Consider the following 14,322-nt stretch of genomic DNA (forward strand, 5'->3'; position numbering starts at 1 on the left):
TCCTCAGTAGTTTTCTTTATCTTGCTTTTGTTACATGCTTTTACTCTGAAAAAAGGGCGATTCGAAAGTTGTTTTCCTTGAGCACAGCTACAAAGATAAGATTGGATTTCACCTTCCTTTGTCAATATATATGTAAGGTGATAATCACACAGTCCCATATTAATATTTATTATTATAGCTGTATTACTTTAACTTTATTTTAGGTATTTCTAGTGTTTTTAGCTGGATTAACACCTGAACTTCCCCCATGGAGATCAGTGAAGTGTTGATAAATTAAGAAAACATGAATGTGAGTTTACACTAAGATGTACTTTGAACAAAAATTACAGAACGAAAACAATACTTTGAAAACGCTTTAGTGTGAAATGACTACATTTCCCATTAGTAAAGCATAGTTTGTGATTGGCAGCTTAGCTGTCCAATCAATTAATCTGAAATGTGGAAGCTACCGCATTAGGCGGGGCTTGGTAGCACAAGAATGAAGGCTAACGGCGGGCAAGCTCTTCATCACACGCTTTGAAATGTTACTTTCCACGTACGCAGTTTTTTATTCTCATGCCGCAGACTGTGAGAGAAAATAACACACGCCAAGGTGGACGAAAAGCGATGACTACACGAGCAATGGTCCAATGAGAGTAAATGAGAGGTAAGGGGAAAGAAGGGCCCGCGATCGAAGTCGAAGAGCTTCGGGGAAAAGTGTGTAGCGCCGCCTGACGGACCGCCCGACGAAGCGGGGAGCCGTTGTCAGGAAACCGCGGTGTCGACAAATAGGTCTGCAGTATCGGAGGGAGCGCCGCCAACAGCGCTCCATATGCCATCACACACTGTAAACAAAGATATGAATCACATTTGTGAGGAGCATTAGATTAGTTAGTTAGCTCCGGCGAAGCAGTGGCGGTATTGTTAGCAACAGTGGGCCTTGCGGCCAATGCTAAAAGAGTGCGATGTTTCGAGGGATTGTACCATAACATGTCTGTGTGAGCACTGCTGGGTCCTTTTTAATGTAAAGAATATCATTTAATCATTTGAAAGCTACAAAAAGATAATAACTTGTATAATGATGTTCAGTGTTTCGTGTTGTATTTTTTGCTTACAACAGGTGTGCTCTCAAACTGCCGTTCTGGATTATCTTCACTCACTAAAACCGTCAGTAAAGGTTCTCACCTGTTACACCGCCCAGTTCATGATACGCTTGCAGTCCACATAAGACAACACACAAACACACACGCACACTGTACAAGCATGGCAGAACAGCAGGAGGAAGCAGAAGATGTGTACGTCGAGCACCAGTATATGTGCAGTGAGTGCCACCAGCTCTTCAGCACTCTTGAGGATGTGCTCATCCACCAGCAGATACACACTGGACAAGAAGGGGATGGAGATGTAGGCGAGGCCATGGCTATTCAGGGTATGTCAGAGATGGGCCAGAGCCAGCAGTACCAGTGTCTGGAGTGTGGGGCCCTCCTTGTGAACCCAGAGGAGCTGCTACAGCATCAGGAGATGCACATGAGAGAGGTTGGGATGGAGGTGGAACATCAAGGTGACAGCAAGCATGAGAATGTGTTGAGATCTAAATCATGTACTGTACATTGTGCCACATTTACATTAAGTGAACTAATTCAAGGAGAAGCACCTGAAATAAGTAACTGAGTTGTTATATGCGTGGCTAATGGTAGTTTTAAAATTATTAAGCAACACCATGTGTATGTATGACCATTGGGCAGAGCTGTGTGAGGTCCTAGAGACAGAGGAAGCTGGGTCGGCAGCTCAGGTGTCGGGACCAGTTCAGTACCAGTGTCTTGACTGCCTGGCTCTGTTCGACTCACCTGAGACCTGGCTAGAGCATCGGCGGACCCACAGCCGGAGCAGCACTCACAGTAACACGGAGACCACAGTATGACAAAATCATAACTATTTCTAACTGTGCAATTATTAGTCTCGGATCATGCCTGTACAATGTAGACTGCAGTACCCATGATCAAAGTCAAACATTTATCTCAGACTCTGCTTTTGTGTTGTATTAGGTCAGCTAAAGGAGAACTATCAGCATATAATTTTTTTTTTACTCTTTTTAACAGGAGTATGTTCTACAGCCTGATGGCACAATCACTCCACTGAGCAGTATGCAGAACTATGTGCTAAGTGAGCAGCAGGCTGGGGAGATCTTGGCACAGGTACTTGGAAAGACAACTCAACAACATAGGCCTGAAGGGTTTTTGAGGCTTCTATGTGTCCTAAAGTTATTTGCGTGTGTTTCCAGGTGCTTGCCCAGCAGCAGCAGCAGCAGAAGAAACATCAGTCTGTCACTAAACCTGCTGCACCCTCCCGCTCTTCCTTGCTGCCCCCTGTGACGCCGACCCCTGGCTCTGCCACTATGCACCTGCAGATTCTCACAGCTCAAGCCCTGGCAGACAACTCTACTGCTTCCAGTCAGTGGCGCTCCAAGCTGCCCCGCTTGTTGCCTGTTGTGGGCCGTTCCTCTTCCACAAGATTTGGGGTCCTTGAGAATGGAGTACAGACACTGGAGTTAAGGTTGGCCCCTAGCAACCAGGATAACCGACTGCAGCAGCCAACAGAGGTGGTGGTCATCCACCCTTACGAGTGCTCAGAGTGTTCCCTGGTCTTCCACACACCCGAGGACTTCCTCCAGCATCAGGGAGAGCACTTCCTGGGTCAGGACAAAGAGAGTGGCGAGTCTGGGGTCATGACTGGCTTTGATGAGGTGCAAGGGAGGGAAGAGAGCATAGACAAGGTGGAGGATATTAGGATCAGAGTAGCAGAGAAGAAAGCAGCTGTCTGGGCTAAAACACAACATTGTGAGCTCTGCAATCGCACCTTTACCTCCGTCAACCGGCTCGCTGCTCATAAACGTGTGCACGAACAGGGCACACATGAATGTCCAGAGTGTGGTAAAGTGTTCAAGAAAGCAACATCGCTGCAGACACACATGCGCACTCACTCAGGTGTGGCCAGATACCTGTGTGTAGACTGTGGCAATGGCTTCACCACTGAGATGACTCTCATCATGCACAGGTAAGAAGTTAGGAAACAGCCGTCTGGGTGATAACGAGAAAAGTTGTTACATCTTTTCCTCCTCGTTTCTTATAGAAAGTCCCACACTGCAGATCCCCTTCACAAGTGTCAGTTCTGCAACAAGACCTTCACCAACATGACCAAGTACCTCTACCACCGCCGAACCCACCTCAACCGCGATTCATCCGCCATACCCACCCCTGTCTCCATGGTAGCAAAATGAGTATTTCTAGCTTCTAAATGTTTCTACAACCTTATGTACTTTCGTGTTCCAGTTTGAGTTTTTGTTGTCTTTTATAGGTTTCAGCACCAAGAAGAGCATCTCTCTCTGCTCTTGCCATCCTACAGAGATCAAGAGACAAGAGAAACTCCCACTTGGATGTGGCCAACCTGCTGGCCCCTCTCACAGAGGATGAGATGGAAAAACTGGGAGAAAATCCAGAAGAAATGTCTGAGAACAAAGTGGACTCTGATGAACTGTATAAACAAGAGGAGGATGACAACATGGAGGTGGCTGCCCCACTCTGCAATGCTGATGACCCCCTGCAGGTGGAGGATAAGTCTGGCTTAGCTACAAATCCCACTCCTGTGGATGACCCTGGTGTAGGAGTCACACTGAGCTCCACAGACACAATAGAAGCTGCTACTGCTGCATCATCAAACAAAGAGCCTTTTTCTTGTCGTTCTTGCTCCAAAAACTTTCCCTCCCACCTGCAGTTGGTTCACCATCGACATAAGGCCCATGTCACTGAGCGCAGCTTTATGTGTGGGATCTGTGGAAAGTCTTTTAAGAAGCAGATCCATTTGCGCAATCACATACGTACACACACTGGTGAAAGGCCTTTCCAGTGTTCGGATTGCGGCAAAACATTTTCATCTCTAGCCAATCTGATGAGGCACAACCTCATCCATTCAGGGGTGCGCCCATATCGCTGTGATGTGTGCCATCGCTCCTTCTCGCAGTCCTCCAACCTACGTCAACACAGTCTGCTGCATTTAAATACTGCAACACTGTGCTGTCCTGACTGCCCTGCCACTTTCCGATGGCCCACCAAGTTAGCTGCACATCGCTACACTCAACATCCAGGGGCTCCAGCGCCTTTCCCTTGTCCTCACTGTGAGGCAGGCTTCTTGACCAGGAAGCAACTAGACAGCCACTGTCTGGGACAGCACCCCACCCTGGTAGCCTCTAGTACAAGTGTAAAAATAGGAAAAGAATCAGAGAAACAAGCAGAAGTAGGCAAAGCTCAGTCCTCAGAGCTCTCTGCCCCAGCCAGTGTAGAGACAGAATCAGGGGATTCAACTAGTTTTATAAGGGGGGGGCTGGATTGCAATATGTGTGGGAAGAAGCTAAATTCTCCTGCTAATCTGCGACTTCACAGACTGAGTCACTTCGCTTTAGGCCCCGGGCGGCCGCGCTGCACATCAGGAATGCGGGCCAAAGCTCATCAGTGTCCTGTATGTGGCAAGCTATTTGTATCTTCCTCTGGAGTTGCACTTCACCAGCGAGTCCACACTGGAGAGCGTCCATTTCCCTGCCAAGTGTGCGGCAAGCGCTTCCGTCAGAACACACATCTGCGTGAACACCTGCGCACACACTCAGGTGAGCGGCCGTTTTGCTGTGAAGTTTGTGGAAAGGGTTTTATCCAGAGTATGCACCTAGCTGAACATCGTCGAACACACACAGGCGAGCGACCGCATGTGTGTCCCCTGTGTGGCAAAGCCTTTAAGACGTTCTCTAACCTGAGGAACCACAAGAAGACCCACATCAGGCAGCAGAGGATGGACGAAGAGGCAGCTGCTCAGGCTGCAGTGGAGACCAGCTCAGCTGTGGCACTGGTGGGCGCATCTTCAGTGGAACTGGCTAATGGACAGCCTCAGCTCATCCAGATCCAAGCTTCAGATCTTCAGCAGGTAAGAATAGATTTCACAATGTGTAGATTTATCATTTTAAGCCAGTTGGAATACACTCTGTCATACTTAAATGCCCAGTAATTACTATTCAAGTTTAAGCAGGTGAAAACACAACATTTAATGAGCGCACATATTTCTGTATTTCAATTCTGTTAGTTGAACCAATTGTATTTTCTACCTCAGGGCACCCCTACTATCATGTGTAATGAGTTTGGGGAGACAATTGCCATCATTGAGACCAGCGAGGGAGGGGCACTGCCATTGGAGCAAGCCTTGGAGATCTATCACACAGCTTTAGAGAACGGCCTCGCTATGGATACAGTCGCTGTCGATGGACTGCAGCTTCTTTGAGGACAAGTTCATTGAATTGATCTTAGTAATAATACCTGAAAGAAAAACTGACTACTGTGAAATTGAGCATTCATTTCATAGTAATAGTTTACTAGAGACAGTTATTTATGCATTGGAAAAGAATGGTGAAATGACAAGAGTGAGTTTTAAGTTAAGCAAACAGACCAAAGTTAACTTGTCCTTTTTACAGATAGGGAGGAATCAGTATTCAGTTTTGAAATGATAAATATTTAAAGGATGTGGCATTTATTCTGATAAGGACCATTCGTTGTGCCTCGGACGTATTAATTTTATCAGTTATGAGATGGACGTGACTTACGTTTAGTTTGAAGGCGAAGGCTGTCAAAGCAAAGTGTTCTGTTGTAAATAAGTGAAATCAATAAATGTTTTTTCATGATGATTAACATGTTCAGAAAAAGAGGCTTTGCGTATCTGTAGTAAACTCTCAAGGCATAAAATAATCAACTTTAATGAACTGCTGGTAAAGGTTCTTGAGGAAACATGCTTAATGTAACTGATAATGTATTTCTGCTCAAGGAAAACTCGTTTTGCACATTGCCAGCTATAAAATCACTTTAATTGAACACCTATGTTTATTTGCATACTTTAAGATACAGATACAAACTTAAATTAATCATAAATTCCTCTCTTGTGTACTGGAACAGCAAAACAAAGTATAACACAAAAACATTAATAGCCATATTTATTGTTTTTTTATTTCCATGTGTTTTATACCGTAAGTAAAGGGTGTCTTAAAAGCCAACTTATGTTTAATGACAGATTTTTCCTTACCAATAATATAATGAGTCTACTGACTCTACAGTAATTATTTACAACACAACCAAGTCTTGCACAAAGACACAACCAGTATAATATCCTACCAGCGCTCTGATTCATTAACCTCCCCTCACTTCTCCTGGTTTTCTCTCCATCTGGAGGGTCTGGAGAGAGCAATAAAGTGACAAAAAGAGGAAGGGGGGCAGGAAAGAGGTGGAGTAAGGAGATGTACAAGTTTTGAGGCTATAGAATTAAACTTAGCGATGGACAGAGAGGCATACAGACTCATCTAAAAACATATAGATTATTACTGTTGAAAGGATATAAAAAGTTCCATGTGTTCGTTTTCCTCTTTGTAATGAACAATAAAAATAACTGCAACAGGGCCTTGCTGAGGTGAGAGTCCAGTCAAGGGAAGACTACGATGGAGGAACTGTACAGGTGTGGAGCAGCATGTCTCACCTTCCTCCAAAATTGTATTTATATTTAAAAAAAATAATACAAAAAAAAAGTACAAGAAATCAACAGATGGCAAGAATGTAAGAAACATCTGCCAGCAGTGTGAGCAGAACTAGGGACCAGGGTTCACTGCAACAATAGGAGGAGTAATAATAATAATAATGACAACCATAGGAATAGTTAAGCAAACTGAATATGACAATGTTAAATATAAATCAAACTGTTTAAAAAAAAAAGTTAATAAAACTGATTGGCAATAACCTCTACAATTAAGAGCCAGGATGTGCCGTTGACTCTGACCCACCTCCTTCCTTCATAGTTAGCAAATGAGAGGCACAGGAATGCTTTGTTCCTACCTACTGGCATGTGCTATGGTCAATCGAAAGAATAAAGGACTTGACCAGAAAGGTAACTGCAAGAATGATGGCACTGCCAGAAGTCCACTTAAGCTTCAGTCGATTTTTCAGTCACCCCTGATAGACCTCCCCTGAAGATCTGCATGCGAGCAATAAAAGGAATAAAATGATCTTTCCAAGTCCATAACTATAAATGTTCTCTCAAATTTAATCATTTCTGGCTGTTGAGGGCCCAGCCCTTGAATGTCAGCAGAAACAAAACACAAGCTTACAATAGTTAAGTCTACATACAGGTTGTTCCTCTAGTAGATATTAACTGATTTTACTCCTCTAACCACCTTTTTAAACAAACACCAAAACAAAAAACGTCTTCTTTTATAAATTGCCGACTCCTTACTGTCTCCAAATTAGTTAAGCAGGACGCTCTTTCCACAACAAGAAACATTTTTTCTTCAAGGCAAATGAGTGCAGCTGTACACAATGGTCCTCCGTTCACTAGCATCAATAGGAGCTTTCTTCAAAGTGGTTCATACAGATTGCTTATTGAAGTGTGGAGATTAAGTTTGCACCGTGTATGTGTTTGCGTGTGCTCAGTGTGGTATGTGGAAATGTTTGTGCCACCAGTTTTTTTTTTTTTTTTGGTGTGTGTCCTTTTTGGTACAAGGGTCACACACACACACACACACACACACACACACACACACACACACACACACACACACACACACACACACACACACACACACACACACACACACACACACACACACACACACACACACTTAAAGATTGGCTGCTGAGCATTGAGAGAACTTAGGATCTGATCAGTGGAGAGTACAGTGTAGTTAAAAGTGTGTCAGGGTGGAAATGTGTGACTTCAGTAGTCACTGATTGGTCGATCCAATCTGTCAATATCCCTCATCTAGAAAAGTCTTGTGAGTCACGAGGATCCTCTGGGCTTGCTTCTGTCCCCTGCTCCATTTCTTCATCCTGCAGGTCCACACCTCCTCTCCCAGAAACCTCTCCTGACTGGGAACTGGAAGGTCCAGCGAGGGAGCTGGATGATTCAGAGGCACCTAAACCAGAGGGATCGGATGGAGCCGCCGTCTGCATGATCTTCTGCCGGACCTCCCGGATCTTCAGCTGCAGACACACCTTTGTGGGAAATATGTCGGAATATCTCGTCTGGAATGCTGCAGTGGCGTGAGCTGGAAGCAGGATAACAAACACCTGAATGTCTAGAAGTGGAAGCTCATTCTGAAAAATCATGTACATATATACATATAATGCATCTTACCTGATGGAAAGAAGCCCTGTTCCTGGAACAGCTGCATGACCAGTGCCCTCCTTTGATCCAGTGTTCGGCGCAGGGAGGAGTATGGAACTTTATCAAACTCCAGTTCTGCCAGGATGTCTTCTCCATCTGTGGCTGGGAGAGGGGACAAACAGGTGGAGTGGTTGTGTTACCTGGAAACTGTTCATAATAATAATTATTTATGTCTCTTCAGGCCTCATATTTGTCTCAAGTGTGGGAGCACATCAAAGGATAATTGGGCCAATTTTGGGCAGAGGCTGTAGGGAATGGATTGTAGGCCGAACGAACCCGTAGGGTTACTGACACAATCCTAATACTCCCAACAGGCTCAGAATCTCCGCAATCTCAAATCATGAATATCAAACAACTTGGAATCCTGTTGTGTGATAGGATTGACAATGGATCATTAAGCAGAATGAGAATGCGCTGACTTGGCAGTGCCGTCACACAGATGTTTTCTTGTAGCAGTAGCTTCCACCTGCCTTGTTTGACATGAGAATAAAAGTTTATTTTCAACTCATTTACAGTTTGCACTGAGAGTGCTTCTAGCTGACATGCTAATTGACCACACCAGGCCACCTCCATATTTGTTTTACTGTAAAGTCATGGTTCATCACACAAGTTCCTGAGAGATTCCAGAATCGCCACTATAAAATCCTTCAGTATAAAAGCCAAGCATGTGGTGCAGATTGCCTGACTGAATCTTTTAAAGTCCTCCAACGCACACGCACAAAATCAGAGCCTCATTACCTCAGTGTATGCCGTTATTAGACACATCAAAAAAATTTGATTATTAAAAAGTATATTTTGTGCGTAGTATGATGGCATATTTCTCTGTTTCTCTGTTACCTGCTCTGTCAAAGGTGAAGATATCCCCCTCACACTTCGCTGCACTTTTAGGCGTGTTGGGCTCTGAACTGCAGCTTGAACGCCGCCGACTCTTTCTTTTGGGAGAGACTTGATCATCAGTGGCTGAATCCAAATCTAAACCAGCACAAAGGAAGCAAACATTAAACCATGCACAAAACGTCCTACAGATACAAAGCTAAAAGTATTTAGTCAGTGAATCATAAAATGCTATTTAAATGAAACCTGTAGAGTTCTTCCTCTTGCGACGATAGCTGCCCAGAATGGCGCGGGGTGAAGTGGCCAGACTCTGCAGGGTAGGTGAAGGCAAAACCTCCTCAGGCCGAAATTCTGGCAGCTCAGCAAAGCGCTCCTCAAAATACACCTCTGACAACACCCTGCCACACCAACACGCACACACACACACAATTTACAGTATATATACACACCGCCCAGCTGTATACGATTCCTTTAGCTGTATACGAGTCACAAAGGTGTTAACTCACTTGTCCACAGAGTCAAAAGTCTTCTTAAGTGGTGGAGGGCGAGCTTTGACTTTTTTGGGTGTAGGACCATCTTTGTCAGTATGTGGGGGAGGCAAGACTGGTTCTGTGGCTGAAGGAGGTGGCAGAGGAGAAGAGGGGAGAGACTCCTTCCATCCAGCCTACACAGAAAGTTCAATTATATTATACAGAGTCAGAGATGTTAATTGTCAACAATAACTGGGTAATTTTCTATCCTATTAATGCTGATAGCCAGTATTTAAAGTCACTCTCACCTCTTTGGTGTTTGTGCTTTCCCTGTTCCATATGTCAGAGGAGTCTACTGCAGTAGAGACCTCTAGAGATCTGTCAGAGGATGGTGGATCCTCGGCAGGATGTGCTGTTGGAGACCCCATCTGCCCCGGTGGTTCAGGATCAAAAGGGAAATGACTGTTGGCTGCAGCTTCTCTTTCCCTCTCCTTTTCGCGCTCTCTCTCCCTGTCTTTCTCTCGGTCTCTTTCTTTTCCTCGACCTCCACTTTCATAGTTACCCACTGGGATGTTTGCCACCGTTGCCTTAACTTTTTGAGGGGCTCTGACTGGAAGTTGAGTTAGTTTGGGCGTACCTGGTGTGCTGCCTGCAAAACCGAGAGAAAAAATATAATCATCAATGAAGTAACTCACTTGCATTTGTAAAGGTATTCTTGGATAAAACCAATCCATGCAGCCGCACCAGGTGTTTGGATCTGAAGTAATGGACTGCAGGGCCTTATAGACACAGCTGAGCCACTGGGGGGCGCCACCGAGCTGCTGCTGGAGGTCTGCATCTGCCTCTCTAGATGTCTGTCCGAATGGGTCGGCAGCTCTGCTTGTCTGTCAGTTTGACGTTCTGCAGGTCTGTCTGGAGGCAGGTGTCGTTCTGCCTGTCTGTCCGGATGTGGGTGTGTGATTGTAGCTGTGTGTTTGGGCAGGATGTGAGGGGAAGCGCTAGAGGGACTGGAGACAGAGTAGACCACACTGGGGGGCACTGGTGTCATGGAAACAACACAGGTTGCCATGGTAACACTAGGTGAAGGAGGGTAGATGGCAGTGACTATTTGGCCCCCGGAGACAGAGGAAGGGGCTGAAGTGGAGGGCTGTGGAGAGTGAGCTGTAGCTAGAAGTGGTGGCTGACCTAAACAAAGGAGACAAGACACTGTTTTATTATTATTTACACTAAGAGCAATAATCCATAACATCTTGTATGCGAAAATATTCACATTTCTTCATTATTGCCAATTAACGTTTAATCTTTCCACCAGTTTTTACTACCAGTTACGCTTTCAACTTTTTTGCTAGAGGATTTACAGGGACATTGATTTGGTGACACTGCTGTTTGCATGAGGTCCTTATTGCTGGTTTTAATTGACTTACAAAAGAACTTAATCATGAAACCCAAAAAAATATACAACACAACACCCTTGTGAGTTTGACTTTGTGAACCCTTTGTTTCTAAGATTAGATTTTGTCTACATGGTGTATAGCTCTAAAATGACAGTAATGTGAGCTTAATATTTTTGCTTAGTGGAGATATGCTCTGTGTATGCTAAATCAACGTGCAGAACGTGTTCCGCTTGTGGCGACTCCTGAAGGGACAACCCGAAAGCAGTTGATATTTTGAAACATCTTCTGAAACATTTCAAGTTCTTCCAGTCTCCTGTGTCATAGACTCACAGAACAGCACAGGTACCAGTGCAGAGATATCCCCTCCTAAAGGTTTTTGAGCAAGCCTAGTTTGTATTTCACATACTGATGCAAAAGATACCTTGGGACCATTGCAACATAACTACTTCATTCTATAAAAATTGCCCTAGAAATTTTAATGATTTTTAATCTAGATTGTGTTTTCTTTTTTTCCCCAACACTATAATCTAGAGCTCTAGAGTTCTTGTAATAGAGTTTTAAACTCAGTGATTGGATTTTTGGCCACAAAAAAGTATATTGGGAGTCTAGTTTTTCTCTTCCAAAGATGATATGTGCACAAGTTTTATGCTGCAGTTGACTTTTTTTTTTTGTTTGTTTTTTTAAGAACCACAGACTGCCATTTATAAATGTTAAAAACAGAAGCTATGAAATCAGCTCTCCATGCTCCTGACCTGCAATCAGTGGCTGCACAAGTGTCTGTCCAGGTGGTGCAATGGCTGTGAACCCAAGAGTTGCTAGGGGCGAGGGAACATATGCAGATCCAGGGACTGGCAGAGCCTGGTGGGTGGGGGAAGAGCCTGTTGTTGTGGAAACCAGAGGAAGAGTAGATGGGGCCCCTGGTGTGGACTGGACATAGGTGATTCTGCATGGTAGGTGCAGAAACAAGAGAAGCAATTACAAGAGACGTGAAAAATAAAAATAAAGAATTTGTTATAAAACAATATTAAGAAAAGTATATTAGCAGTGGCAGAACACATTTATGTATCATACTGAGGCAGAATAGGAATGATGGGAACAGAGACATTAGAAACAAAGAGGAAGACAAAAAGAGAAGTGCTGCAGTGAGTGTCAGTGGGTGATCAGAGTAAGTGCATCACAGTAAGCAGCACTGATGACTAGTGGTAAATAGTTTGTGTGTGTGTGTGTGTGTGTGTGTGTGAGTGAGAGAGAGAGAGAGAGAGAGAGAGAGAGACAGAGAGAGACAGACAGAGAGATGAGAGGTAGTGTGGGGGTGGCAGGCAGAGGCAACGAGGGCCACCACCAGCATGACTAACACATCCAGAATAGAGCTGCACTGCTACAGCTGCACCCCTGTTGGAGTTTTTGTCTTTCATATTGTCTGCTCGCTGTGCTTGATGAAATCCAGACCACCAAACAATACAACCTCCTGATGTTTGTCACCTTACCTGAATTAAGGAGCTTCTTCTTATAATATATAAACTACGAGGAACATACAATTCATAACGCGTTTAACAATAATGAGGAAAAGCTTAGATATTCAAAATGTGTTTACATGGACGCTTTATCTACTATTAACAATAATTGGAAGCAGTTTAGAGAAAAATTTTGTTTAAAATTTTCTGTGCATGCATACCAACTAAAGTCCAAGATGTCATTCGTTAAATTATGTTTACTAGTTTCCTGGAAATTCTGAATCAGCGTAATTCCCACGAGTAGCTCTGGTGGAAAGAGAACAACGGTTCTTCAAACCCAGTAGTAAACCAATAGCTAGAAACTAAATCAATTTATTTTATGCCTACACATGGTCTAGGACCCCACCCCAAGTATGTATTCAGGAACACAAACACAAGTGAACAACATGATGAATTATCCAATTTGTTTCCATGGAAGTCATCAGTCTGATTTACCTCTTACAGCAGAAAGACAGATAATAACTAAGTGACTGCTCCAACAGATGGATGAGTGAGGCTGGCATTTGTCAGAGCTGAGTCCAACTTTACTGGCACATTGTTTATATGTCTTTTCAGATTCCTTTTGATCTGCACCTTTGCTGGATTCAGCTAGATATCGAAACAAAAACTTTGGATGTTCAATGTCTACTTCAACACGAGTGTTACAGGAACTACAATGCCCATGTGGTAAGGGAAACGTTTTTCTTCTCCTTGCCATGACACAGCACAATTGGAAAACAGTGAAAAGTTGAAGAAAAGCCTTCATGCACATTGTCTCACTGATGAAAAATAGACCTCATTTGCCATTGACAGATGACTCTCAGTGTCACAGGAACGCTTGCATCCACAAATGCCTCTTTCAGAGTAAAAATACATTTCAATTGTTACATTCAATTACAAAATAACAGTCATACATGCTTGCCCTCAGTTAATTCCTAATTTGCCCATATGCAATGATTTGTAGTCTGGGGGGCCTGGTGGCTCAGGGAACATCTTGTTTTGTTCACCTACATAGTAAGATCATCGTCAAAAATATTCACTTGTACTTTTGTTTTTAAGCTAAAGGTCAAAATAAGTCAGAAATTCCCCTTAAATGCTACATATGTCATACCAATAAACCAAACAAACAAAAATAAAAATCAATCTTTGCAAACACTCTCACCTGAAATAAAAATAACATGTTATTATTAATACTATTTATTAAATACTTAATTTCTACACACAAAAAAAGGTAATTGGGCCTGCATTTGAATTGTATTAACATGCTGACTTATGAAGTAAGGAATAAAAAAATAAAAAAATAAATAAAAAAAACACACCACACACAGAAGTGGGTAATGCAAGTTCAGAGCTATAGAATCATTTTTCATTCTCTCATTGGAATATAACTATTATTTCCTACCGGGTAGGTGCTGGTGGCAGTAGTACAGCCTGGGAAGGGGCTGATCCTGGAGCAACCACGGCAGCTGTGCCCACTGTTACAGGGAAGGGGCTGGCAGGGTGCACTGCTCCGCCCTGAGGCAACTGGGACTGCAACACAGGCATTTGGGCAATCTGGATTATCTGGAGAGGCACACAAAGAGGAAGTAATAAAAAAGGAGTATGCAAATACTTATAAATATTTATAAATGGACAGTGCACGTGGTCAGACGATATGTTTTTAGTTAGTCTTACTAACTACTTTGATTCAGGTTAAATTTTCACTGACCTTACTTCCTGTCTGGGCACCATTCTGGACAGGAAGTGGTGGAGCCACAATAGGAAACTGCTGGGCAGGAGCTGGTGCAGTCCTTACTGTTGCCATAGGAACAAGCATTTTACCCTGTAGCACAGGAGACTGCGTTTGCACTAAAACAAAGACAAGAGGGAGGGGTAATTTGTATTTTATTAGGCCTCAACACAGATTATAAAAGT

At 43.6% G+C, this 14,322-nt stretch overlaps 2 protein-coding genes across 5 annotated transcripts in view; one reads left to right on the forward strand and one right to left on the reverse strand.

Annotated features, from left to right (window-relative positions):
• Positions 1 to 443: 443 nt before the first annotated feature.
• znf526 (zinc finger protein 526) lies at positions 444 to 5,706 on the forward strand. 3 transcript variants are annotated; one of them, XM_067509448.1, is made up of 8 exons: positions 444 to 646; positions 1,100 to 1,540; positions 1,725 to 1,894; positions 2,079 to 2,174; positions 2,261 to 3,033; positions 3,109 to 3,244; positions 3,334 to 4,947; positions 5,131 to 5,706. In XM_067509448.1, exons 1-8 carry the CDS (start codon positions 640 to 642, stop codon positions 5,296 to 5,298), a joined length of 3,405 nt encoding a protein of 1,134 aa, XP_067365549.1. In that variant the 5' UTR covers positions 444 to 639; the 3' UTR covers positions 5,299 to 5,706. The 3 variants fall into 3 exon arrangements, with proteins under 3 accessions (XP_067365549.1, XP_067365550.1, XP_067365548.1); XM_067509449.1 differs by lacking the exon at positions 444 to 646 and adding an exon at positions 653 to 826; XM_067509447.1 differs by lacking the exon at positions 444 to 646 and adding an exon at positions 833 to 977.
• Positions 5,707 to 7,587: 1,881 nt separating this feature from the next.
• The window catches only part of cicb (capicua transcriptional repressor b), a 32,620-nt gene continuing 25,885 nt past the window's right edge, over positions 7,588 to 14,322 (reverse strand). For both annotated transcript variants that reach the window (XM_067509442.1, XM_067509440.1), the window contains 10 exons: positions 14,117 to 14,256; positions 13,811 to 13,971; positions 11,668 to 11,858; positions 10,266 to 10,706; positions 9,830 to 10,170; positions 9,558 to 9,715; positions 9,298 to 9,449; positions 9,055 to 9,189; positions 8,188 to 8,319; positions 7,588 to 8,098 (listed from right to left, as the gene is read on the reverse strand). In XM_067509442.1, the coding sequence (XP_067365543.1) occupies positions 7,809 to 8,098; positions 8,188 to 8,319; positions 9,055 to 9,189; positions 9,298 to 9,449; positions 9,558 to 9,715; positions 9,830 to 10,170; positions 10,266 to 10,706; positions 11,668 to 11,858; positions 13,811 to 13,971; positions 14,117 to 14,256 (2,141 nt within the window). In that variant the 3' untranslated portion in view covers positions 7,588 to 7,808. The remainder of the gene's footprint in view (positions 8,099 to 8,187; positions 8,320 to 9,054; positions 9,190 to 9,297; positions 9,450 to 9,557; positions 9,716 to 9,829; positions 10,171 to 10,265; positions 10,707 to 11,667; positions 11,859 to 13,810; positions 13,972 to 14,116; positions 14,257 to 14,322) is intronic.

This window comes from Channa argus, chromosome 7 (genome assembly GCF_033026475.1).
Source record: "Channa argus isolate prfri chromosome 7, Channa argus male v1.0, whole genome shotgun sequence".
NCBI lineage: Eukaryota > Metazoa > Chordata > Actinopteri > Anabantiformes > Channidae > Channa > Channa argus.